At 49.8% G+C, this 26,224-nt stretch overlaps 9 protein-coding genes and 1 non-coding gene across 10 annotated transcripts; 5 read left to right on the top strand and 5 right to left on the bottom strand.

Annotated features, from left to right (window-relative positions):
* Positions 1-1,814: 1,814 nt before the first annotated feature.
* Positions 1,815-2,931, bottom strand: GLRG_01795 (GDSL-like Lipase/Acylhydrolase; the record flags this gene model as incomplete). Its single annotated transcript, XM_008093129.1, has 4 exons — positions 1,815-1,881; positions 1,955-2,632; positions 2,687-2,735; positions 2,799-2,931. 4 exons carry the CDS (start codon positions 2,929-2,931, stop codon positions 1,815-1,817), a joined length of 927 nt encoding a protein of 308 aa, XP_008091320.1.
* Positions 2,932-3,832: 901 nt separating this feature from the next.
* On the top strand, positions 3,833-3,923 carry GLRG_13058. The gene has a single exon. It is a non-coding gene; the product is annotated as a tRNA-Pro (tRNA).
* Positions 3,924-5,009: 1,086 nt separating this feature from the next.
* Positions 5,010-6,425, top strand: GLRG_01796 (cytochrome P450 4V3; the record flags this gene model as incomplete). Its single annotated transcript, XM_008093130.1, has 2 exons — positions 5,010-6,247; positions 6,317-6,425. The coding sequence occupies 2 exons, from the start codon at positions 5,010-5,012 to the stop codon at positions 6,423-6,425; spliced, it is 1,347 nt and encodes a 448-aa protein (XP_008091321.1).
* A 1,419-nt stretch (positions 6,426-7,844) lies between these two features.
* Positions 7,845-9,589, bottom strand: GLRG_01797 (uncharacterized protein; the record flags this gene model as incomplete). The annotated part of the gene is made up of 3 exons (XM_008093131.1): positions 7,845-8,675; positions 8,770-9,032; positions 9,121-9,589. The coding sequence occupies 3 exons, from the start codon at positions 9,587-9,589 to the stop codon at positions 7,845-7,847; spliced, it is 1,563 nt and encodes a 520-aa protein (XP_008091322.1).
* An 848-nt stretch (positions 9,590-10,437) lies between these two features.
* Positions 10,438-12,441, top strand: GLRG_01798 (major facilitator superfamily transporter; the record flags this gene model as incomplete). The annotated part of the gene is made up of 7 exons (XM_008093132.1): positions 10,438-10,510; positions 10,575-10,645; positions 10,722-10,792; positions 10,859-11,150; positions 11,221-11,976; positions 12,044-12,148; positions 12,202-12,441. 7 exons carry the CDS (start codon positions 10,438-10,440, stop codon positions 12,439-12,441), a joined length of 1,608 nt encoding a protein of 535 aa, XP_008091323.1.
* Positions 12,442-13,681: 1,240 nt separating this feature from the next.
* Positions 13,682-15,663, top strand: GLRG_01799 (amidase; the record flags this gene model as incomplete). Its single annotated transcript, XM_008093133.1, has 6 exons — positions 13,682-13,993; positions 14,052-14,174; positions 14,235-14,387; positions 14,460-15,335; positions 15,391-15,478; positions 15,548-15,663. The coding sequence occupies 6 exons, from the start codon at positions 13,682-13,684 to the stop codon at positions 15,661-15,663; spliced, it is 1,668 nt and encodes a 555-aa protein (XP_008091324.1).
* A 949-nt stretch (positions 15,664-16,612) lies between these two features.
* GLRG_01800 (major facilitator superfamily transporter) lies at positions 16,613-18,572 on the bottom strand (the record flags this gene model as incomplete). Its single annotated transcript, XM_008093134.1, has 9 exons — positions 16,613-16,996; positions 17,046-17,215; positions 17,272-17,341; positions 17,391-17,748; positions 17,811-17,975; positions 18,052-18,127; positions 18,183-18,255; positions 18,311-18,367; positions 18,432-18,572. 9 exons carry the CDS (start codon positions 18,570-18,572, stop codon positions 16,613-16,615), a joined length of 1,494 nt encoding a protein of 497 aa, XP_008091325.1.
* A 633-nt stretch (positions 18,573-19,205) lies between these two features.
* GLRG_01801 (amidohydrolase) lies at positions 19,206-20,549 on the top strand (the record flags this gene model as incomplete). Its single annotated transcript, XM_008093135.1, has 1 exon — positions 19,206-20,549. The coding sequence occupies one exon, from the start codon at positions 19,206-19,208 to the stop codon at positions 20,547-20,549; it is 1,344 nt and encodes a 447-aa protein (XP_008091326.1).
* Positions 20,550-20,651: 102 nt separating this feature from the next.
* GLRG_01802 (fungal specific transcription factor domain-containing protein) lies at positions 20,652-22,218 on the bottom strand (the record flags this gene model as incomplete). The annotated part of the gene is made up of 4 exons (XM_008093136.1): positions 20,652-21,651; positions 21,706-21,873; positions 21,923-22,063; positions 22,121-22,218. 4 exons carry the CDS (start codon positions 22,216-22,218, stop codon positions 20,652-20,654), a joined length of 1,407 nt encoding a protein of 468 aa, XP_008091327.1.
* Positions 22,219-23,821: 1,603 nt separating this feature from the next.
* On the bottom strand, positions 23,822-25,715 carry GLRG_01803 (multidrug resistance protein; the record flags this gene model as incomplete). Its single annotated transcript, XM_008093137.1, has 4 exons — positions 23,822-23,875; positions 23,930-25,057; positions 25,109-25,300; positions 25,353-25,715. The coding sequence occupies 4 exons, from the start codon at positions 25,713-25,715 to the stop codon at positions 23,822-23,824; spliced, it is 1,737 nt and encodes a 578-aa protein (XP_008091328.1).
* Positions 25,716-26,224: the final 509 nt, after the last annotated feature.

Consider the following 26,224-nt stretch of genomic DNA (forward strand, 5'->3'; position numbering starts at 1 on the left):
AGACAATCTTTGAGAGGAGGAAACCGACGGCTTATATCAATTTGGCCGTCGTACTCGACGCCTATCAATCTGGGCTCATGAGCTTCCGCGATGGCGTCAACCAGGCCAACTGCTGAGGGGGAGATCGAAATAGGACCATGTGGATCGGCCCAGAATGGCAAGCCATGAGCCTTCTGCAGCTCAAGAACCCTGTTTGTCCCGGAACGAGTTGCCACTATTCGGTTTGTCTGCGGCTCAGTCAGAGCTTGGAGAGTTGTTGGTCCGCCCCTCTAGCGCGTTTCGTTCGAGATAGGAGGGGCCGTAAAGTACATGGGTGTCAAAACGTTGTCAATATCCAACCGGTGGATTCTCAGGAATAAACAAGTTGCGTAAGCATTATGACTTGACTGCGTACGTAGCCCGGGGGCGGGGATGGATTTCAGTTGAGCCGATAGTGCGGGTTGCAGATGCGGGTGTTGACAATCGTGTTGACGGGCTCCTCACATAGTAAGAAACATCTAGACCGGGCAAAAAGGAATGGCCTCCAGTGATCCCCGTGGGAGGCACGGAGCTGAGCCCATCGTAACCGTGCGTTTCGAGGATAAAGTGATACCTATGCCTATATGGTCTCTCCACTATTCCCCTGTTTATTCCCCGGCGACGGGGGTTTGCTGTATATTAGAACTGTCGCAAGGGCCGCGGCACGTTATTACTCACCCTGAAAATCGCTCTATATCTGCTTTTGATATCAGTCCTGACATGTTCCATGTATTCCATCTTTAGTTTCGTCGTTACTGACAAGGTAAGGCCATGGCCTATGAGTTGCTCGTCATCGGGCAATAGCACGTCGCGTCTAAACGAAGCCAGGGAGCATGCCCACATTCTAAACAGGCTCGGCGATGAATGTTTGGTCGGGTCAAAGTGGCGAACATAGACATTGCCATTTCGGAAACAAAAACGGATCGCCGGATGAAGCCTGGCCCGCCAGTTTGCTCAACTGTACTTCCGACGATGATCCCATCTTCATTAAACGTTACCTTGTCACCCCAGTGCCTGTTCACCTATTACAGGCCCCTTCGCATCACCAGGTAGGAGCCAACCAGCCATGACTTTCGCACCGGCCTGGACAGCGGACGCCGCAGTTGCAAAAGCCTGAACTGGTGCACGTCATTCAAGCCTGCCACGTGGAAGTGAGGGAACAAGGCGCGGCCTGCATGTTTGGAGCTCATCATCTACTTCTGAAAAACCTTTCAGGTTCATGCACTGCCTCTCGTGCGCAATGTTCTACATGATGTTCCTTCTTAATCTATGCAGTCGCAGATGCGGTATGCAATACGGAGCATGAAGGCCGAGACAGGTCAGCAGGTGGAGCTTGTTACAGTACAGTTCTTGCACATATACCTTGGGATATACCGCGTATAGGTGGCTTGTTCAGTCGTTATTATTTCAGGTTTTCTTTTTCAGCTAGACACTGATCCCTACCTGTACCCTGCCAGCTGTGCTGTGCACTGTACCTATGTAGCCAGTTTTATATCACCGATTGCTGGGAACCACCAGTAGCCAGAGCCAAAAACAAGATTCGTCTGTGCTTCTGGGACAGCTGTCGTGGGTGAGGGTCAAGCTGTGCAAGGGTGCCCTGTCAACTCGTCTTAGACATAGTGTTGGTTCAGTCCAGAACTCGCCAGTGGAAATGCTGCCGTCTGATCCAAGTGTTCAATGACGCCTTGTATTTACAGCCTTCTACCAACGTCCTTTCAAACTCCCATTCTACGCTTCATGCCAGGTCGAGTCCGACAGCCTCGGGAAATATCCCTGGGCCTGGCCGCAGTCAAACCTCAGAACGGGCCACCTAGCACGCCGAGGACTTGCTTAGCAATCCAAGAATGTGTTTGAGTTGTAGGGCTGCGGAGATGTCAGAGATAAAGCCAGAAGGCAGTCTGGACGTAACACGATGAAAGGGTATCACGGCACGTACTGATACTCGTCCCAGTAAACCATAGTCGCAGCGTCTTCGCACAGCGTCACGTTTGGTGTCTCTCCATACGCTCCTTGCAAACAACTCCCATACTTTCCCAGGGGCGGAAAACCATACATACGGGGTGCGGCGTAGTATTCAAACTCTTCAAAAAGCGGCCGAAGATCTATGTTGACAGCCGCAAACCGTGAGCGACGTAGCAGGTCTCCCAGAAGATTGGTAAAACTCTGCAGTTGCTCCTTTGCTATCATGTCCACATAGAAACCGTAGGGAAGTTTTGATAGGTCCGGAGGTGAAATTGTAAGAACTTTGGCCGTATCATACGCAGCCTGTAGCTGAGTTCCCGCCTGGAGGAGAGCTTGGTAAGACTGCGAAGCACTTATGTTGGGACTGAACAAGATGTCGTTGGCCCCAGCAAACGAAACAAACAATGGCGAGGCCAAGGCGACTGTTTCCAACTCCGTGAAGACTTGGCCTTGTGGCGTCGCCCTCCCGAGAAAGGTGGCGACTTGATCGTCAACTGAAGGCACCGCAATCGTTCCGCCCGCCCCGGTGTATCCTTGGACCAAAATGTTGGACGTAGTGGCGCCTCCCACTGCATAGTCGTAAAGCGGGATCGACAAGTTTCCGGCCACATACTCGGGCCAGACGATGCCATCAGAAAAGCGGCCGTTGTAACTGAAGCCGGAGAGAGTCAGTCCAAGCAGTGGCCGATATTACTGGAGGTATTACTATGAGTCTGTAGGCCAGGAAGAGTTTGATACACGAGCCGATCCATTGCCTACGTATGATATACGGTTACTCTTTCAGTCTTTGTGAAAGCATCTGATCGCTCGACACTCACCATTGTCACTGAAAGAATCACCAAATACCACGATGGAAGAGAACCTTGGCGGGGTATCCCAGTATTGCGACTGCAATTTCGTTGCATGTGCCGCTGCCGACAGGGCGATCAGGATCCCATACGTGCATGCCATGGTTGGGGTTATGATTTTGAGGTGTCGCTAGATATTATACCGTTAGCCTTCCTCGATGCCGAAGCCAAGAACGTTGAGGTTGGCAGCACCGGATTTTGATAGTAAGAGATGACAGTCCTTCCTCGCGTCCGACACCTGGATTGCTAAGCATGCTTCTTGGCGTTGTTTGAGCCGTAAAACCCCGAGGGTGAGAACTCTCTGCAGGCAGTATTACAGACAGCATTCCATTGGCCCGTTGTACTAACGCGAATGGTGCATCTCTAGGATCTTAGAACTCGAGACACATTCACAACCGGGCAAGGTCATAAAAAGCTCGGAATCTTCTTTAATGATCTCGGGAATTCCTAACGCATGGTTGGTCAGTTGTTGTACCTCAGTCGTGCCTCATTTGGTGGCTGATCCAGCCATGTCAGGAAGACTAAGACTCTCATGCTTGGCATGCAACCTTGAGGAATCGATGCCATAGGGGCCAATGTAATGGTTGCAAGTATCCAAAGCTGCACGGCATGCATGCGAATTGTCAATGACCTTTTTGTGTTAGTATACTTGGTCTCCAAGCTCAGTCTTTTCAATACAAGAGCCGACTGACATTAACCAAGTTAGTAATACGCAATTGCTAAAAGCACGGAGATACACTTATCCTATATTCAACCCCTTTAGTCTAACAACTAGACATGTAAGAAACATTTGTTGTAATTAGCTAGTAACATTACTAGGCCTATAACACCTAGCGCTTTAACATGTAGTCTCCTAGGGTTACTATTAAGGAGTTCTAGTTTCTAGATATATACACCGCCTTTAAAGTAAAGTAATGGTCGGCATAGGTTCTAGGTGCTGGGTAAGAGCAAGCCATCCAAGATTGAGTCTCTCTCAACATTTCGACACAACTTGACTGTGATAAGCCCTGATGGTCTAGCGGTATGATTCTCCCTTAGGGTATTCCTAACATCGAAGTTTGGGAGAGGTCCCAGGTTCGATCCCTGGTTAGGGCCTTATTCCTTTGGAATTCTTCTTATTTATTTATACATTAAGCATAGTAATAAATACTGTCTTTCATTACACGCCCTAATTGTTTATTCTTTTGTTGTGTTGTACTTTTAGAGGTTAAGATAGAGTGCTAGTAACTTTCTATTAAATTTCTATATCCCTCCTTGTATTCTAGTTTCTTGTGCACGCCTGTAACCTATCCTTAGAGGACTTCAACATATGTATTAAACCTATCTATAACTTTATTGTAGATACCTTAGATGCCTCTCCTTCTATGGTCAAGCAGCGCGGAATACCCTTTAATATCTCTAAATCTGCATCCTTAGAATAATACCGTGTTGATAACAGCTCGTGGATCTATCGGCCGAGCTGTCTCCATTAGGCCGTCTCGACAGGGTTCGGTGCAGCATCCATGCTGCTGAGGAGTAAGACAAACATTTCCGACAGTCACCAAAGAATTTGATAGGCTAAATAAGATAGGTGTACCCACCTTTGTTCATTGGAGCGTATGCAGTCATCACCAAGTTCGTCTTGGCCTATGTAATCAGTCATACCACCTTCCCCTCACCCTTAAGTGAAGATATAAACAAGCACAGACACCAGAACATCAATCTGGCTGGTTGACTTAGAAATTCCTCATCAGACACTGCTTTTCGACGAACTCATCGAAAGCTCAAAGTATCGGCACCATAGAGGATGGGAGTGCTTGCTATTGGCGAGGCAAGGAGCCCCGCAGAGATGGTGCTCCGTATCTGCGCTCTAGCTGTGGTAGCTGGGATGGGATTAACCTTGACTCGGATGTTCCAAGTGCGAATGAAGTTCCGAAAGCTTCAACGTCAGGGATTAGTGAGTTCATGTTCTCCCAATTCACCTGTCAAAATGTGCTCATGCAAGACAAGCCGATGATGCCTCATTCCTTTCTATTTGGCCACCTTCGACTTTTGAGCCAGCTCATCTCTCACCTCCCAAAGGACAGCCACGCCAATTACATATCCCAAGCCATCTTCGAAAATTGGCAAACACTGTTTCCTGGACTGACGTCTTGCCCGCCCGTATTCTATGTTGACATGTGGCCGATGGGTCCATCCATCATGTTCACCAATGATCCGGATGTCGCGGCTCAGGGTGTAGCCGAGCCGAGCATCCCACGCAGCGACTACATTAAATCAATCATCAAACCACTTACTGATGGCCTGGACCTAGTCAGCTCAGAAGGCGAAACATGGAAGACATGGCGATCGCGATTCAACCCAAGTTTCAGCAACAAGAACGTGCTTGCCCTCGTTCCCGGCATGATCAAGGATGTCCAAGTCTTCACAGATCTCTTGCGCAAGCAAGCTGGTGTCGGTGGAGGTTGGGGCGACGTTTTCCCTCTTGAAGACCTTACGACGAACCTGACAATCGATGTCATTGGCCGAGCAGTCCTTGATATCGAGCTCAACGAGCAGACTGCGGGGCCCAGCAGGTTCAAGAAACACTTTACGGATCAGATCTCGCGTTTCGTCACGGGTCGAAACATCGTGACCATATGGAAATGGTACAGCCCTTGGCGGTTGTCGGCCATTGCTCGCAACACACATGCCATGCGCAGCGAGCTGTTGCCTTCCATTGAACGGTCCTTGAGTGAGAACAAAATCAAGAAGAGTTCTGGCAAAACCATCATAGACCTAGCACTGAAACCGATAAAGAGCGCAGCTGATGAAGAGAAGGCACCTGTAACGGATCAATTATTCATCGACACTGTCATCTCCCAACTTAAGCTTTTCATGTTTGCCGGCTATGACACCACGGCGACGACTCTTTGCTGGGTGTTGCACTGCATTGCCAAGAACCCAGAGGTTGCGCGTAAGCTGCGCGCTGAACACAATAAGATCCTCGGGGAAGACCCTGCGATGGCGGCTGAAAACCTTAGACAGTCGCCGCACCTAATCAACTCTCTCTTGTACACGGGCGGCATAATCAAAGAGGCTCTACGTCTAGACCCCGGCCCAGCGTCTCTGAGAGACGGTCAACCGCACTATAGTATAATCGACAAGGAAACTGGGGATCGCTATCCAACCGACGGATTCATCGTCTGGGACGCCATGCGCTCAAGGTCCCTTTCTGAGGAGCTGTGGCCCCGCGCCAAAGAGGTTGTGCCTGAACGATGGGTGACGACAAATGAAAGTGACCCTTTACATCCAAAAAAGCATGCATGGCGTATGTTTGGTGTTGGTCCCCGCAACTGCATCGGACAGGAGCTCGCAGTGATAGAAATGAAAATGGTGTTGGTGTTCATGGCGAGAGAGATTGACCTCGATTGTGCCTGGGACAAGTGGAATGCGAAGAGGTAAGTCATCATCCTCATCGCCTTAACCACAGTTCTTTTTATCTTGCTAATCTTCTGTTTATCGTACAGAAACCACACAACACCAAGGCCTGTGTGCGGAAAAGACGGTTGCTTCCAAGTTGGCCGGGGGACTCCACACCTTAAAGACGGCATGCCGATTCACGTCAGGCTCCGGTAAAGAGTGACGCATCGGTATTGAAGTTGGAAAAGGTTTTCTAGGGACGAAGCGCGAGGAAACTGTAGAAAGCAACAACTCGGAGTTTGGTCTGGATAGCAGCTGGGTCTAGGCCCTAGTCCGCCACAGTCGCCGCCCTCTTACCATTCATAAGCGCCTGCGGAAGCTTAAACATCATACACAGCTGCAGGAAATGAAGAATGCCGATAAGCTAGCATTGATGAGAAATAAATGATGTGTTGGAATAACACTTCCACGTGACCGTACGAGAACAAGAAGGGATGCACAGCAAGTATAAAGGACACGTACGGGCGACCACACTCTTAACTAGAGAGATGAATCAGACATGCATATCTTTGGTTCACCCTACATTTTAATACGCGGTACGATCGTACAAGTGCATTCTCTTTGGGTACAGAGAGAGTCCATTCAACATAATGTCATAATACACAGACGTCAATAGCAACCGCGTACTTTTCTCTGAGGTTTCAGTAGCTAGCCGATTGGCTGGATCTTATTTTCCGTTTGGGTAGTTTATTTTATCATGGATGCTAGGCCTTAATTAGACTCTGCATATGCTCCAGCTCTGGAAGCTTGGTGTCGGGTGTCCCATTCAAGGATCCAGCTGTTACTTGAAGAACTCTTTTGGCACAGTTCGTGTAGACGAGAGGAAGACTTTCACCATCAGTCAATACAACAAGGTCATTGGGCACCTTAGAACTACGACCAGCCGGGAGACAGTGCTTGTTGTGTTCCTTCTCTTTCTTTGTATTGTCATGTTTCCAGATGACTGGCAGAGTGCCACCGATCACTGTAGGCACGGCATCAACATCATCATTGGCATCAAATACAAGTCAGACTTGATCAGATCGTCTTGAGTCGGCGTTCTGTCGCATCGGTATCTTTCCCTTCTTCTTCGGAGTCGGCCCGGAAACGTTCTCAATCATGAATTTATCCTGTGCCGTACCGATATACCCAATCCACAGCTTATTAGAGGCCCGGAGAGCACTAGAATGATTGATGTTATGGACCATCCGCTTCGTGCGATTGACGGAGGGATATGGACTTGGGGATAAGGCCGTTCCCGGGCTTGACGCAGTTAAGATGGAACAGCGGGAGAATGTAAAGACCTCACCTAATATTGATCAAGGCGATACAGTCAATTGAATGTGGCGTCAATTTACTTTAAACCGGGCATCCGTCACTCGATGTGGTCTCGAACCGCAATTCAATCGTCACGATCCGCCCAAGAAATACCAAAGAGGATTGGATTGGTATATATTAGAAGGGCCAAGGGTGAATAAGTCTTTGCTCTTTGTACAAATATAGAAGGGGTTTCGGCCCGCGAATGAGTCCCAATCATCGCCAATATAGGTTGTGGTTCTACCTTGTCCCTCACCGTGATTCCGTCATCAAACCTAGTTAAAAGATCGGAAGTTCAACTTCGCGGGACTGAGCTGCTTCTTCGATATCATATGTGTCTGATCCATCCTTCCATGCCTCTTCGAGAACCTCGACAACCGAGCTGATGAGGCGGGAAGAGTCGTTTTCTAGAAACAATGTCCGCACATCGTCAAAGACCTGCTTCCACTCTGGGTGTGAAACCAAAAGTGGGACTTCCAAGCTGCCTATTACCAATGGGTAAATGAGCCCGTTGTGAACCAGCAGATGTTTGTTTGCGGGCAGTTCGATGGCTCGGTGCAAAGCATAAACCGATGCCACTAGGCGACATAGAATGACCTCTCGTGAGGGGAAGGGTATCGTCTTTCCGGCTTCAACCACGTGTTGAATTGCTTCGACAGATGGCCTCATCTTGTTCTCCATTCGCTCAATTCTTCTCACGTGTAAGACTGCTGTGTACCTCCAACAGTCCCAGAGAATGCATTGGGCATATAGCCCAACTTCTCCCGGCCAATCCCATAAACGAGCCTCTAATTCTTGCGCGTCGCTGCTCCTTATGTCGGCGAGAATATCAAGGAGAGTCCGCGGCATCCCTGAGACAACTTCGATGCCACCCATCCTGCCTCCTTGCCAGCTGTCTTGTACTTTGCGGAGGTGACGCCAAATGCCCATGCTCGGAGTCCTTCTCCCAATTACCATGGGCTGCATGTCCATTACCGATAAAACTTCAATGGTGTGTTGGACTGTGGGGTTGTGATCAGCTGCAGGTAAAAGGCGGCCCAATTCCGTTTCTAAATGATAGAGGTCGGCCATGAGCTGAAGATATATTGTCCATGGTCGACCTTGGAGTAACTAAATTGATGCAATTAGCCAACGGGGAAGCCAAGTGCCTTTCTCTTTTGGCAACGATTGGCAAAGACAGCAGTGGCGTAGTGCAGAAGCTTACACATTGTGTACAAATGAGAAGGCCGGCCGATACGGTAGATGCATCATAAGACTCATGTCGGCTTTCTAACTCCGATCGAAACGTTTGAAGGGCATGATCAACAAGCTCCATCGATGACACTGAGAGTCCGTCCTCGATATATGCTTGGATGGCTCCACAGACGTTGAAAAAGGCTGGACTTCTCTCAGCCATTGCCACAAAATGGCCTTTAAGCCACCCCTGACTGTCTGTGTTGTAAAGCCGATTCATTCCTGTGTGGATGACTTGGGACATAGGTTAGTCGACGGTGACAATAATGATAACGCTGATGACAACGTGGACAACACTCGCGAGTCATTACTCAAGAGAAACCCGCAGCAGGGATGATATAGCTTGCGGCAGCTTGTGACAACTTACATCTTCGGAACAGCTGCTGTTTCGGGTCGATGACGTCGCCGGTGGAAGAGGATGTCAAGGAAGAGATGCTTAGCTGTGACCCTTGAGTATCTAGTTGCGGAGCGGAGCGGATCTGAAGACCTTGGGCCCCAAGGGATGCAGGCGATGAAGAGATGGAGCTAACGCGGGGTTGTGGATCATCGATGGTCGGCGGATAGGATGAGGACGTTGCCGGGGTTGGATCTGGATCGCGGGCGGCACGCTCAGGGACCGCTGCCCGAGCAAACCGACCTCTCGAGGCTATTCCGTTGGTCCATTTAAGCGTAGTGTTGTAACCTTCACACTGGATCCCTCTTGTCTGACATGCCCGGCATTCTGGTCGCGTTTCGTCGCATTTCCGCTTCCGTCGCTTGCAGTTCGGACATCCGCCCCTCGAGCGAACCATGGGGTAGGTGGTACCGGCTCTGCGTGCGTTTATCTGGTTCTGCGCGCGTGGTCGTTGGCCAAGTCCGTTGAAGGCGGCGCAATAATTTTATTTTGTGGATGGTGAATTTGAACCCCTCCCAAACAGAGGTCCAACAAGCGCGGCCGTCGCATATATATGCCGCTTAGGGCATGGCACGGATACAACATCGGGGTCCAAGGTTGTAGCAAGCCGATGTTCCAGGTTAAGCGAATACAGGGGCATCAAACGTTAGCATTAATAAAGTTTTAACCCACGTATGATATCCGTACTCCGTACTTACTCGTCCAATCCCTAGCAAGTGACAGGGAGGGGTAGGGTGTCTTGTGACAGCCGGTTGACTAGGGTAGTTCAACCGGATGTGTGGGTGTCCCTGTGTCCAATTTACAATCCGTAGGTACCAATGGCCACGATTCGTAACTGGGCAGCCAGTGCTAACGCGTGCAGTACATTCAATTGCTACCACTCTACACGTTGATGGCACATAAGTTAGGTTTGACGAGAATCCTATCTCTAAACTTTTATCCATCCGGACAGGTGACTACGATAACCCATGATTATATGTAAGTATTACTGTTAATAACCTCTGGGAACGGGGGTTGACTTGGATACATGAGTATCATTGAAAATATAACTGTCAATAACCTCTGGGAACGGGGATTATCTGGTAGTCATGCCGGCATGGGAGGCCTTTGTAGAGGCACAATTTGTGTTCCAGCGCCAAGTATCTAAATGACTGACTTTCCCTCACGGTCATGTCTGGCGATGCTTTTCATTTTTGGCCCAGCATTGACGACAACAAAGTTACGGCATTTTCGGGTATGCTCACAATGGCCACTTCAACGACCGCACTCAGCCATAATGCCTCCTCTCTGCCACCGGGGACCGTCCTCTTGAGCAATTGTGAGACTGCTAAGCTTGTTTCCCATATTGTGGACTCCATGTTGACAGGTGATCCCAAACATAGATGGGGAGGCTACAGAATCGACCTCCTTCGTTGTTTCGCCTACTCCAACCTCGGACCCAAACGAACCTCTGGTATGTCGGTGCTGACACAGCCAACCTATTTGATGTTATGTTATGTTTTGTACGCACTGACATTTCAGTATCGCAGAACTGGACCAAATGGAGAAAGTGTGTGAACTACGGTTTGATTATGGCTGTAACGGTAGCCGCTTTCACGAAGTAAATGGCACGCCTCCGCTGTATCATATATCTCGTGGTCAGACTAACAGTTTCGGTTTATACTAGCCTTTCCATTCAAACCGTCTTTTGGCAGCAAATGACAGTTGATCTTGATCTTTCAATCAGTCGGCTCAGCCAGGGGCAGTCAGCCCAACTGGCGGGTCTAGCAACTGGATGCATCTTCTTCATACCGTTTACCGTCAAGTACGGTCGGCGGTCTACGTATCTGGTTTCCACTGCCGTATTAGCAGCCGCTGCATGGTGGACAGCTTCCATGCACACATATACTGAGATGATCATCACAAACATCATCACTGGACTGGCCGGCGCGATTAACGAGACTGCTGTGCAGATGACTGTAAATCCACAACTTTCTTTATTCACCCCCTGACGTTATCAAGTCTGGCTAACTCCTTTGTTTCAACAAGATTGCCGATCTGTTTTTCTTACATCAGCGAGGATCTGCTAATGGACTTTATTTCACCGCTGTTATGATAGGCAGCTTCCTCACTCCCTTGGTCGCAGGCGCACAAGCCGCCACCCAGGGATGGCGCTGGTCATATTACTATCTTTCTATTGCACTTACGATACTCTCTCTCCTGTTTGCTTTTCTGTACGAGGAGACCAAATACACCCCAGCCGTCATCAGCCAGCATCAAAGGACCAATGTCACCTCACAAGATCACGAAAACGATGTATCGAAGGTTATGAGTGCAGCGGAGAGCAGTTTCGAGCTGAATGATGCGCAGTTCTACGCCGCATCAAGCGTGAGAATCAACACATACCGTGAGAGGATGCGCCTTCTGTCTACTACACCAGAATCTCTGACACAACTCTTTATCCTGCCGCTCCATGTCATCACACTCCCGCATGTCATGTTTACTGCTCTCCAGCTTGCTTCGGGTGTTTCTTGGCTTATTATGTACATGTCTGTTGTTTCCGTCGTCTTTTCGGCACCACCTTACAACTTTAACACTCAGTCAGTTGGTCTTATGACTCTGGGTCCCTTTGTAGGGAACCTTTTGGGTAGTTTATATGGCGGTCCGTTCGCTGATTGGGCTGTCATGCGTCTTTCCAAGAAGAACGGATGGCTGTATGAGCCCGAAATGAGATTGTATCTCTTGTTTCTACCCGTAATTAGCATGGCAGGTGGGATAATGATGTTCGGAATTACATCAGACCGAGTAAGTCGCTCGAAACACCTTCTATGAGGCGATGCTTCTTCGAAACTGGAAGCTGCTAACAAATCAGGGCATGCACTGGATCTTCCCAAGCATCGGCGGCGCGCTTTTTGCCTTTGGGCTTGGTGCGAACGGTGATATTACCTTTACCCTCGTTATCGATACATATAAAGAGGTCATTCAGCCTGATTCCTTTTACGCGGTAGACGCTAACACTCATATTCGCAGCTCACCGGAGAGGCATTTGTCGGTATTGCGTTCATTCGTAATGCAGTCAGCGCGGGTGTCCCCTCGGCCCTTGTTCCCTGGATGTCGAGCATGGGCCTCACCAACATGCATATCCTGAGCGGAGTGGTATCACTTCTCATTGGGCTTCTACATGTCCCCTTTATTATCTGGGGTAAGCGGATCCGAGCCGCTCTGGCGCCTCGATATTGGCGACTTGTGGAGAAGCGCAAAGCGAGTTAATGCGAAAGATTGCACTATTATTACGTTGGTCAACTCTTGGCGCTTTTTTCAAGAAGGGCCAATATCAAATAAGAACAGCTCTTTGCGGGGGGTGATCGTCAACAGGACTTGTGTCAAAATCATGGCATCGTAGGTTCTTGGTCGTGGCCAGGTGGTTAGGTGATAGGTAAATATTAGTCTCGTGTTGTTTCTCGTCGCTACTGCATCCAAATTCACCTAGAGGAATCCCCTCGCTAGTTTGATCGAAGGATAAAAATGCACCCAGCAGAACAAGTTCTCACGTATAATCCATTTGATACCTCCGAATGCGCTGCCTGCTCATCATCGATGCATTGGTTCACACACAAGTGGTCCACGCTGGTGCGTTGTAACTAGTTGGGGCTACTCCTCTCTATAATCTTACTTTGGATTCTAGGCTCCTTGATAGATCCGTCCAAGATGGGTAGTATAGGCCGCGTGATCCTACTGCTACTGACGTTTGGTATCTAGTAAAAATCAAGGACTATATTGTAAACTATCTGGTAGACAAAATCGAGGTGTGATATGCGCATTTGTGGTACCTCTGCCCCGTTCGGGGAGAACACGTTACCGGGGAGGCATCATTGTCGTGTGATTGGCGTGTCGGCCTGCCACATCAACCCTAGTAATGATGTGTTGCCTCGGAAGAGTTGTCCAAGGTGAACACAGTGTGATGTACAGTTACTCTGTGTTAAATGCCATATGGCATACGCTAATTATTTGATTCTTGTTTCTTACATGCCGGCAATAAGAGGTCAACAACATGGTCTCGCTGTGATCAGCTGCGAGGAGCTGGTAGGATTGGGTATGGTTATTATGCCTAGTCCCTCTCGGCCTTATCGGCAGAACATGGTATTCTGATTGGTGGTCGAAAATCATTGACTGACTCCGCGATACTGCGACCCACGGTGTTTGAACTTGCAAACAGCCGGCCGGCGGCTAGTCCTTCCTCTATAGGATGTCACACCCGCCGCTACTTTACTCCTCACAATGCTCCAGCTTATCAGAGCATGGTGCGGTGCTTGGGATATTCTGGCCCATAATAAATAAGCTGTCACTTCTTTCAGGTATAGGTATCTCTTCTTGTACAGCCAAGAACTTATCGGAAACATCCACCCCAACATGATCTTTTGAGAATCGCTATTTATTACTCGAGAAACATCGGATGAAGCATCACTCTTTTTAGGTCCTGTCCACTCTTACAGCATACTTGCCATTGTTCATGATGTCTGCTGCTACTACATGGGAGGCTATTGCGTCTCGTCATCGAGATAAGCAACAGCAGGCTATTCCGCAAGATTGGATTATTCCACATTCGAAGCTGAAGGAATTAAACGGCACCGGAACAGCCAATGAAGGACGACTGGTTTCCCTGGAAGCAGCAAGGAAGTCTGCCCTGCTTACTGAGAAAGAGCTCAAGATCACGGAGAGTAATAATGCAAGGAAATTACTCGAAAGAATTCACACAGGAGAGCTCTCGTCTGAGGAAGTAACAGTGGCGTTTTGCAAGCGTGCTGCCCTTGCTCAGCAACTTGTGAGTGGCATTGGAAGCAGTTTAAGGCTCCTGTAACAGAACCTAACTCCGTCTATAGACTTCCTGCTTGACCGAGATATTCTTCGATGAGGGCATAGCGAGGGCTCGGAAACTTGACCAACATCTGAAAGCTACTGGCAAGCCGATCGGTCCGCTGCATGGTCTACCTATTAGTCTCAAGGTAAAAAGACCTCTCTCGGAAAGGCCAGACATGTGCTTCCAAACAGCTTACACATGATAGGACTCATTCGTGGTAAAAGGTCATTACGCGACAGTCGGTTATGTTGAATTTCTCAAGCGACCGCCGCCTACCACCAACTCGGCCATGGTGGATCTCTTGCTGGATGCTGGAGCAGTCTTGTTCTGCAAAACCAACGTTCCTCAAACAATGATGGTAAGTACACGCTATGTTGCTTTTGGAACTGGCCGCGGCAGCCAGAGTAACATTCTGACCCCCTCGTGTTAGACGGCCGATTCGGAAAACAACATCTTCGGGAGAACACTCAACCCGCGCAAGACTTCCTTGACTGCTGGCGGTTCGACGGGAGGAGAGGGAGCCCTCGTGGCATTCCGAGGCTCGGTGTTAGGCGTGGGGACTGACATTGCAGGCTCTGTCAGAATCCCATCTCTCTGCTGCGGAGTCTACGGTTTCAAACCCACAGCTGACCGGATCCCATTCGCTGGCAAGGTGTATTATCCATTTCCCAAGCTACGGATCCCTGGAATATCACCAGCTATCGGGCCAATTGCCAACTCAGTCGACGACCTCGTCTTGCTGATGGAAACGACACTCGCACAACGCCCTTGGGAGTATGACGCATCTGCGATTGATACACCATGGAGAATTCTGGATGATGCCAACAAGGCCCTTACCATTGGCGTCCTTCCCGAAGATCCCAATTACCCGTTACATCCTCCTGTTCGCCGCGCCCTTGACGAAGCAGTCTCTTCACTCGAAGCTGCAGGACACAATGTTGTTCGCCTTCCGCTGGACCCTTGTTGCGGTGCCAGTTTGGGGGGTAAGCTAGCTTTTACTTATTACGGCCTGAGTTTCTCTGGTCTAGATGCCTTGGAGAGCGAGATTGGAGAGCCACTCATTACTTCAGTCAGGGCAAATGTGCATCCATTCGGAAACGAGGGACCTCTCGTCTCGCCGGAATTGGACACAGCACACCGGTTGAGTGAATTCCTCAACCTTCGCGATGGTTACGCCGACGATTGGCGAAAGACTTGGCGGACGTATAAGCTCGATGTTGTTCTCGGGCCTGGAGCAACAAGCACCGCTGTGCCCCACGATACTTACGGCGTTCCTGTGTACACCGCGATGTGGAACGTGTTAGACGTAAGAAGATGCCATATATACAATGGTATGGGCCCCCATTGCTGACTACTCATAGTATCCCGCCGGTATCATACCGTATGGCTTCGCTTCGAAAGACAAGGACCCTCAATACCAGAAGGCAACTGCGCAATTTGAAGCAGACTGTGAGTGGCCAGCAAGCTTCTGTAACTCTGTTGCACCGTCTGATTGACTCTTTCTCTTTTTTGTTCTAGACGATCCCGAAGCGTGTGATGGAGCACCATGTGCCATTCAAGTAGTGGCCCCTCGATTCCGGGATGAGGAGTGTTTGCAAGCGATGCGGATTATCGACAGAGACATTCAGCGATAGAGCAAAACTTGGGCTAATAATATATTGCTGTTTTTGATTTTTCCTCTTTTCTGCATGCAAGCACTCCCAGAGTAACAAGTTATACCATTCAACTATTCTCATCTTGTACCTTGCCGGTGATAGGCTTCTGAAGCCGGCCACTTGACGGGCGAGCTCAGCCAGGGCATAATGAACCGGGTTTGGCTTCGCGCGAAGTGCCTCCTGCCGACGGTACGTGTAGAACTGCCAGACAAGGCCAGGGTTATGACGGAACCCCGCGAGCGACGCGACCTGGCTCACATCCCGGTTCTTCCATAATCCGCTGACCCCTCTAAAGGTTAAAAGCCCTGAAGATACCGACAGCCCTGCGCCTATAACGGCAAGCATACGTCTTGATCGTTTGAGGGCATCATAAAAGTCGGCGACAGCCACTGGGTCCAGAGCCGGTGAATTGATGGTGGAGTGGGCCATTTCAGCTTGTTCGAATATCATGCGTAATTTGCATCCGCCCAATATCTCTCTTCCAAGTCTTGTTCAAATAAAAGGCGGTCAGAGTGTGTTAGTTGCCTAGAAGAATATCGACAAGGCAGCCAACTTTGCCTGATGTCTGATGTGAGACTCATATTATACGACCAACTCACTCTGGGGCCAACACAATCAAGCGGGCCAATCACCCGGCCATGATAACAGGTTGTCACTGCCTTTAATCTAATTCTCACTCTTGCGGGGTAGATTCTAGATTTCTAGTGTCTACCCGTGATTCCTATGGCTCACGCCTACGATCAGGTTCTGCGTGATGATTGCAACTTTAAAAGAATAAAATCGTAGGATTCGTGCCCATATTAAAACAACCCTTGTAGACTGACGGTCTTTGGAATCAGCATTTCTCCATCATTAACACCCAATTCCCCTTGTTCATTCCATCGAGAATTCCTATAGCACCATAACATGGTTGTTGCTCTAATCTGTTCTATATGCTGTACCTGAACTGCTTATCCTTTTTGTCTGTGAGGTCACTATCAGGTGCACCGCCAGCATCCAGAATCACTTCCCCTTGGTTCTCTTGGGCGACTTGCTGTTCATTAGAAAGAGCGGCATCTCTTTTTGAGTTGTCTCTTGCGCAAATGTACCGATAGGCCACAATCTCAGCAAAGAGCAGGCACCAAGTGACGATAGCTGTGACCACGCCGTTGAAGTATCGTGGTTTCTTGGTCCAGAGCTGCGGAGCACCAATGCAACCGGCGCAGTAACCAACGAAGAACATAGCGTTGACTATAGCGCGCTTGGTGTTGCCTTTCACGTTGGAAGCAGTAAGGGAGAGAAGAATGGACCAAACCGCAGTGATGCATGATGACTGAAACTTTGTCAGCGATGGTGGCATCTGCCGGAGCAGAGAGACTTACTATCCAAGAGGCAGCTATCATACCCCATCCTGAGTCGGTAGAAAGCTTCATTAGAAGCACGTTGCCCACAAGCGGTGGGATAATGAGAACCAAGGCAACCAGGGTTCGGTTCTTGGGGAAAACCATGCAGCCGCAGACGCCGATCCATAGCATGCCGATTTGAACAGCGCCTTGAACGTGGCTAAATTAGTTGAAGTTTGTGGACGCAGTCAAGGTCATTGCCTACCTGATGGAGCAGTGTATAACATGGTTTCATACTTGTTGTACCCAATATTGTTGATCACAAGTGATGCGAACTGGAGATGGTCAGAAAAAGTCTGAACGCAACGGGGCTGGAATACTCACCGTCAAAACAGGAGACTGCATTGTCACCAAAACGCCAAACCAGAACACGAACCAGGTCTTGATATCCAGTGCCGCTTCCTTGAGTTGCGCCATAGAGAAAGAGGTCTTGTCGCCTCCTTCACGGTCCTTGGCCATGCGCAAGGCAAGAATCTGTTTTTGTCGGGCCGTTAAGAACCAAGCATCCTTAGGGCCGTTGGGCATGAAGAAATAAAATGCCACGCCAGCCGCTGAGGTGATGGCACCGCAGACAAGGAAGAGAATTCTCCAGGGGGCAAGGGAGAGCGACGTGTTTTTGGCGATGCCGTACATGAGGAGTGAACCGCAGATCTGGGCAACCCCGTTCATCGTAATCCACAGCCTACTACTGTGTCAGTTTCTATTGAATTACCACATCAATCAATTTCGAAGCCATGTGCTTACGCTGTTCTAAGAGCATGTTCGTTGCTTCGGTACCAGATACTGGTGATGGTGATGAAAGCAGGGGACACAGCCCCCTCGGCAAATCCGAGAAGGAACCGCACAGCAGCAAAGCCAGCGTAGTTTTTCGGCGCGGCTAGGCACATGCAAATCATTCCCCAGATCACACTGAAATCAAAGACAGAATCAACAAGTCAGCAAGATACACTGGGACCTGGTGATTCGCAAAGAGACAGTGGCCTACATTGTGATTCCGACAAATTTCGTCAGGTGGAGCCTGCTCATAAGGTAGATAAATGGGTACTCAGACACCAGTTGACCTAATATGGTAAGTTTTGGTAACAATGTCATCCAGTATACTATTGAGTTCCTTACCGACATAGAAGATGGACGAACACCAGGAGTACTGAGTACTGGTCAATTTGAGGTCCGTTATCAAACCGAACACCTATGATAATCGTGAGAACTAGGAGCTCGCTCGCTCGAGAAGCAGAGAAACATACGCTTGCGTAGCTCAGACTCTGCTTGTCCAAGTACTGTAGAAAGAAAACGAAGCACATCTTTCGGTGATGTTAGCTTGACTGAGGAAAACGGATTGCTAATTGTAATAATGGCTGTTCATACCATGGGCATGATCGCAAGGTCGATTTTACGCAGGACTTCTTTCTCTTCCTCGGGGGTATACCCGTCCCCTACGTCAACAATTTGTCCATTCTTCTCCTCCACGCCTTCCTGTGGGTTGCCATCGGCCCGCTCTTTGGTCATTTCGTCGGTGGCGCTGGAAGAAGCCATTCTGCTATTGAATTCCAAGCTCTCGTTGAACAGTGTCTTCCCCGTTTCCCATCAAAGGGGACCACCGTTCCAACGCCGAGCAAGAGCAGGAGAGCCGGCTTTAAGTCGCAACGAGCTGGCCAGATCCACGTACCACGCGCCATGTCCATTTATCAACCCGGGGTTGCATCCCTGTCCCCCCCACCAAGGATGCATATCAGGGTGTTTTCCCATAATCTTGCGATAGGCCCTGACGGCGGATGATAGCAGCGGTACAAATGTGGGGAGCATGCCACATTACCGACTGCGCCCGCTCTGCTGGAACAGATACCCGATGCCGGTATCGGTAATATGGCTTTGCTAGGACAGTTTTCCGCTGATAGGGGTACATGCATCCGACACAGTCTTCTCCGTTGACCAAAGTCACCAATAAGTCTTGGGATGACACTCTCCTTGGTGACAAGGCCAATCGGATAAATAACTAGCTTCAGAGAGGCACGTATCGTCTAAACTACTAAATTGATGCACAGCATTGGCGTCACGTAGATTTCCAACCCATTGCCTCCCCTCCATTATTTCTTACCCCATGTCCCAGGACGGTTCAATTTAATCAACTCAACCCCAAAAATGGTGACGGAAGCAGACCTCAAGCCCTGGCTGCGAGCCCCGGTCCGGCAATACATCCTTACCAACGCCACCATTGTGGACGTGACAGACGGCTCTCTCCGTTCCAACGCGGCTATTCAACTCAAAGACGGCCTCATCAACGCGATTCTCGACTCTACAGATTCCGTTATCAACACCGCTCGAGAACAAGGCTTCGAGGAAATCGACTGCACCGGCAAGTTCATCTGTCCGGGGCTCATTGACGCCCATGTCCACCTAGTAGCCGTCCCGGGCTTCGGTGACCTCTCCAAGGCTTTCGGAAACTCGAACGATGTCTCACTTCTCCGCCAGCCGTACGTTTGCGCGCAAATGCTGCACAGAGGTTTCACAAGCGTACGAGACTGTGGGGGCGCGCAACAGGCTCTGAAAGAAGCCATCAACGACGGCGTCTTTCCCGGTCCGAGACTTTTCATTGCTGGTCATGCGCTGTCGCAAGCCGGCGGCCACGGAGACATTCGCGGCGTGCACGACCATAGCGAGTGTTGCGGCGGCTCCACGAATGGTCTCGGCAGACTGTGTAATGGCGTTCCGGAGTGCATGACCGCCGTTCGCGAGGAGATCCGCGGCGGAGCGGACTTTATCAAGATTATGGGTTCCGGTGGCGTTTCCACACCCACTGACAGGATCGACCACCTTCAGTTCACCAATGCCGAGATTCAGGCAATGGTGGAATGCGCCGAGAATGCTGGTACGTATGTTACGGCACATGCCTACACGGCAAAGGCCATCAGGCATTGCATCGACAACGGAGTGCGGGGTATTGAGCATGGAAACTTTGTCGACGCTCCGACGGCGAGGATCATGGCGGAGAAAGGGGTATATCTCACACCGACGCTCATCACATACGCCCAGATGGCATCGCCAAAATGGAAAGGCTATCTGCCGCCGGAATCGATGTCGAAGAATGAGGAGGTTCTCCACGCGGGGCTCGTCGCTCTCAAAACGGCATACGACGCAGGCGTCACCATCTGCTTTGGCACCGATCTCCTTGGCCCGCTCGGTGCGGCGCAGTCGTTCGAGTTTACTCTACGTGGAAAGGCTCTCCCTTCACTTGCTGTCTTGCAGAGTGCGACCATCAATCCTGCCAAGATGGTGGGCAAAGAACGCTCGTTGGGTCAGATCAAGGTTGGATTTGAGGCGGATATTGTCGTCACTGACGCCAACCCGGCCGAGAATGTTTCCATTCTTGATGACCCCGAAGCACATGTTCTTGGAGTGATCAAGGAGGGGAGGATTCATAAGAGTCGCTGGAACGGCATGATAGAGGACGCTGCAGTGCCTGTTAGAGTCAAAGCAGCGTTATGAGACGGATGGCATCAAATTTGCCTATTACAAAAACCTTGATAATACGCATGCAAAACTGTACACGGACCTCGGGGTCAATCTTCACTGTTCTGTGACCAACGCTCACGACAGGTCTGTGAAGTCTAAAACACCCATGCCAGTCAAACCCATTAGATACGTCTGATCATTCGTCCAGGTAAATGAGGGCATCCAAAGATCTTCTGAAGATTGTGCGGCCACCGGTTGCTGGGTGTGAAGGGACGCTGTACTGTCCATTGGCAGAGAGAATCCTGACGTCAATACGTTTTCAAGCTGCGATGCCTCGGACTCGTCCCATGGAGCGGTTTGCATCCCATGCCGCAGTGACAATGGTCTCGTTACGTTGACTGTTAACTCGGGAAATTCTTGTTCAGATTCGCCTTCCGAAGCGTCGTGAACTCGTTTAGCATTGGCAAGCCACTCTTCCCAACACAAATAATCAACTGTCTCTTCCGCTGATGTATCAGAGCTCTTTTCTTGACCCTGTTGTGTTGCCATAAACTTGGACCTTGCTTCGTTGGTGATGGAGCGCAAAGTCTCAATAAAGCGAACTCCCACCTGCGCCGTAACGTTCCCGCCACAAGCCATCCGGCGAAGACAGTCCAGCCCGAAGGCTATACGGCCCTCATACCCTGAGTCTCGGGTCAGGATGCCTGCAAGCAACAGGATGATCGTGGCAATACTGCAGCCCTGGAAGTCCGTAAAAGAGAACCGCGCCAAGTTGCCGCTGCGATACAGGCACTCAAAGAGCTCGATCATTTTCTTCGCTGCTTTTACACACGCATCCGAGGACCGTTCAACATCTTTGCTGATACTTTGAGGCTCATCCTGGGGACGAAAAGCCGCGCGAAGCCGGGCTTTGACGACAGTGACGACTGAGACTTTACCCATATCTATTGAAGCAAAATAGTAGTTAAGATGAAGGTGGAATACGGTCCTGTAGCTGGAAGACTTGGGGTCAACATTTAGAAGACGGATTGAGGGCGGCAGATCTTTCTTCCATTTCTTTAGGGAATCCTGGGCGCTGTTCCAAGAGTTGAAATTCTCTGACGCTGAAGGAGTTTGGTTAATCCGTGACCATGCACTAGGTCCTTTGTTAGAAGCAAGCTGCAAGTCGACCCGATGGAATTAGACTTACCCTGGTTGTGAGAGCTTGTCAATGATGAGAACAAAGGTTGCGTTGGCTATCTGGTGTTGAACGTTGTCGAATTTTTGGACTGAGTCTCGGCTCATTCGTCGAGGGAGGCGGGCTGAGATGATGTCCTGGCTGATAGATCGCGGGCGGTTGAGCTTAATAGTCATAGTTCTAGAATAGTTAGCGTCAGGAATCCAGATGCAGTCGAAGAACAACAAACCTCTCTAGAGAGTATATAGACCACCACAACCTTCTTCTAGCCTCTTGTTCTTCCGGACTAAAGGCAGATTCGTCGGGTTCCTGGTGGAGGCCGATGGCAAGCGCTTTGCGCAAGGCTAATCCCATGTATACATAGGATGCGCTGATAGCGCTAGCTGGCATGAGATATACACCGAGTATAAACGTTGCTTGCACAGACCTGACGCAAGAACGTTCGATAACGTCTGGAATCAAGCTACGCGCCTGGTTGTAGAATATGCGACCGGGATCAAACCTCTGGTCATCTCTCTGCTTCATATTGCCTGAGGCTTCTGGCCGGGCAAGAGCAGTCCATTGGCTTCCTAGAGCGAATACCGCCAAGCTGAGACATACGAAGCTGGTGTCCAGTCGTATTGCTGACGCAGGCTCATTGTAGAACTGGTCCAATTCGGCTACAAACTGTGCCTGATCGAAATAGAAAAAGACATCAGTCCCGTAAGCGATGCAAACTGATACCAAAAAGTCCGCAACGGCCCTGGGGGGGAATCCCGCAATGGTTTTCCTGACACGACGGAGCTCCGCAGGTTCAGATGATGAGTGATTTTGTCGTTTCCCCTGTCCCATTGCATCCTGCTCGTCTGATGCTGATTCAGAATCAAGGCAGAATGCGTCTCGGAGCCGGGAGAGGAATCGTGGCCACATGAATGCCTCAGAAGCCGTGCTGGCCGCTGGCGAGAGGTCGTTCTGAATGTTGCAGCCTTCCCCCTCACCACGATCTCCAACTGCATCATTCGGCTCTGCCAGTGCTGTCCGTTCAGTAAGACTCGTCTTTGACACGGAGCCTCGAAGTGCTGCCTCCTCTAGACTTGGCTCTCCATCGAATAGACAGATCTGTGAACTCTGAATGCATCTCCGACATATCCCAGAATCTGTCACGACACATTTGTTTTTGCGCATCTTGCAGCGATCGCAAGCGCGCGACGCTCTTTTGCGGACTCCGTCTGGAACTCTACGGCGGCGACGCCGACGCTCCGCTGGGGACTCCATTGTGGGTGCAGAGGGCAGCCATGCAAGCCGTTCGGCTTGTCCTCAATGCAACACGAATCGGATGTCGATATTCTAGTGCCCGATAAGCTTTACGAGGATGCTGCTGGTGAAAATTCCACGTCATTGAAGTTATATAAGCATATTAGTTGCCCAGGGAAACCCAATCCTAGCTCTCCGTATTTCGGAGGAAGGTAATGCCGCCGATAAGATCCCAGCAAGTAAGCACTAATAAGACGGCCGTGATAAGCCAGGTTGAAGTCTTCTGCCAGTGATTCCGCGTTTCGTCGGAGATCGAAAAGGAGCTTCCAACCTTGGTCAAAGAACTCGACGAATTGATTAGGCAAAGTTTAAGTGTATGTATACTGGTGTTGAAAGGGTTCGCATGCTGATGAGAAATGTCCAGCTTTGCGTATGGTATGATGCGCATCTTCTTAGCAAAGCTAATATGGCATTTTGACTTGGAACCTAAGGTAGAGGATTGTGAGGGGGGCAAGAAGCCCAGTTTTACTCGGCCGTCTTCTGCTCCAAGCCTAGGGTGCACGTAACTATGGCTAACGCTATTAAAGAGGAAATTCCTTTGCACTGGCCCTGAGTACTTTCGTCATCCAGCACCATTTATTTATATATCCTCCATCTGTGGCCAAGCACGGCAGGGATATATATCACTGAAATGATGTGACCGAGTTTTAATCCTGCGAACTTTGATGTCCTGAGTCACAGTAGAGATAGGCCCATGAACGCAGGATACATAATGATATAGATGATGAAGGTGGTTCAATGAGTGCAATAGACAGTTGACTAGGACCACGTAATGATGAGTCGGACTTGCTCACCTAACGTATCCGATATGACAACGTGAACTAATTTAACATAACTAAAGATCCTTTCTTGCGTACTTGCTGTGGTTCTTGCGCAAATTGGCTCCAATCTGAATGACGTTAGGCATTTCTAAGCATAGTTGAATGGTCCGGACACAACATACCTTGTATAGGACGAACGGAATAGGGATAAACACAACCGCCAATAATCCCAATAGGGAGCTCGCCCAGTTCACACCCAGCCTCTCGTACATTGTGTTCGCGAAAAGAGGGAAAACCACACCAAAGGCGCTTCTGAACAAATCATTGCCTGCGAGAACTGACGCGGCATAGTCTGGGTACGCATCAGGAAAATAGCTGAGCACTGAGTTGAACAGAAACATGGAGCCAATGCTGAACCATGAGGAGCCAATGATGGGCACAATCCAGTGGATGTCTGCCCTCGCCGACCAGCCGAACCAGAAAAGGCATAATGGAATTGCAAATGCGCCGGCAAAAGCGGGCGGGATACGCTTTTCGGGTTGAATGTTGCCATTTCCGTCGAATTGCGGCTCGAGGTATTTGTGTACATACCAGAAGAAAGGCGGTATGGCGATGAAGGCTCCGGCCATGATACCCAAGAAGGCCAGACCTTCCAATCCATCGCTGAAGCCATAAATACCGGTGAATATGATCGGGAATGACTCGAACCAGATATAAAGTAGACCGTATATCAAGGCGATGTAGAGGTTCAGTAGCAACAGCATGGGCTCTGTAAAGCTGAGTGTGAATGGACGTACAAGGCACGTCATGACAATGTCCCTGCCTGTCATCTCCTCGGCCAAGATCTCAGGCTTACTCTTGAACTTGTCGTTGCCCGTAATTTTTCTAAGCCGTTTCGCCCGGCGGAACAATATGTTTGCCGAGCTTGTTTCTGGCAGACAGAAAAAGAGTAAGACGAACACCAAACTACTTAGCCACATCAACTCCCAGATAGGCCAAGTCCAGCCCTTCGCCATGGCCGCAAAGCCGCCAACGACAGGGCCTAACGTAGGTCCTACTACTGCGGCAATACCCCAACACGCAATTGCATACGCTCTTTTCTTTGGCGTCCAGATATCTGCCAACGTGGCGCCGCCGGTTGCGAGGACAGGAGACCCAAAGAACCCCGAGAGGAAGCGAAAAGTGAGGAGCATGCCAAAGTTGACTGACAAGGCCGTTGGTATCTGCAGCAGGATGAAGACAAAAAGTGTACCGATATAAATAGGATTGCGGCCAATGTACGGGATCTCAGAGAGAGGGCTCCAGATCATCTGTGTTTCCAGTCAGTAAAGTCGTTCTGGCACAAAGATAAGAAGGCGCACAGGGCCGAGGCCGTATCCAGCCACAAAGAGTGTGAGACCAAGCAGCGCGGCGACTTGGCTGACTCCAAAGACCAGCATCACATCCTTCAGCCCGGCCGTGTAGATGGCGGAGCCGATGTAGATGCTGGCCGTCAAAAGGCAGATCTGAAAGGTCACGAAAACCTTCTTCACCAACGGCCAGTTCTGTGGGTTCTAGTCGAGAATCAGACTGTGAGCAACAACTCTAGAGCCTCGAGACACCCACCTCTGGGTCATTCGGTAGAAACTCTACGATTCGGTTGCTTCCCCCGTTTTCGAGGTTGATGCTGGTGCTGTTGGCATTTTTGAGGTTCTCTCCCACCTCGCCTGGAACCAAAGTCCGACCTGTATCCACGCTACCATCTCTACTTTGTAAATTTACATCGTTCTTCTCTGCTCGTTTCTTGTCGAAATCTCTCTCGGCTTCCTCGATTAGGCTGCATTGGTTCGCATTCGCGCATGTCTCCTGGTTAACGTAATTGAGCCATGAATCGGGGCTCTGCTCTTCGAAGTACTGCAGTTGACGGATCCTTTCTCCCGTCACGAATCTCACAAGGTGACCAAATGCAGTTTCGCGAAAGAACTCCATGACTAGCTGGAAGCTTCCGGAGTTTTTGGGTGTGCACATGGGCTAGGTGAACCACCAATTTGCACGCGAGGAATGCCTTGTTTTTGTAACATTTCCGCCGATACCCTTCAGCGGATTCCGGTGGTGAAATGCGGACGCTCTCCTAAGAATAGCAATGCGAAAGTTTGTCGAAGTTCATTCCGTACCGGAGAGGCGGTTTAACTATTGGAATAACCAAGCAGTGGTCAAGGCTTGACCACCATAATGTGTGCGCACTGACTTCCATGAATTCCAAGATTCAAATACGTTTCGAACACGGATCAGATATCTCAAACCCCCGGAGTATTTTACTGGCGTATTCATACTCAAATCTGCCCCTTGAGCAAGGTTCGGGTCATCCCGGCAGCTGTTCCCTCGTAGGGGGTTGCCGAAATCAACTTTCCGAGTGGATCTCGGTTGGGTTCTGGTGCCGAACATCCTGTCCCAGCCTCATTAACTTTATGGAAGATCGCGGCAGAAATCGTCTAAAC

Source organism: Colletotrichum graminicola, assembly GCF_000149035.1.
Source record: "Colletotrichum graminicola M1.001 genomic scaffold supercont1.7, whole genome shotgun sequence".
NCBI classification, from domain to species: domain Eukaryota; kingdom Fungi; phylum Ascomycota; class Sordariomycetes; order Glomerellales; family Glomerellaceae; genus Colletotrichum; species Colletotrichum graminicola.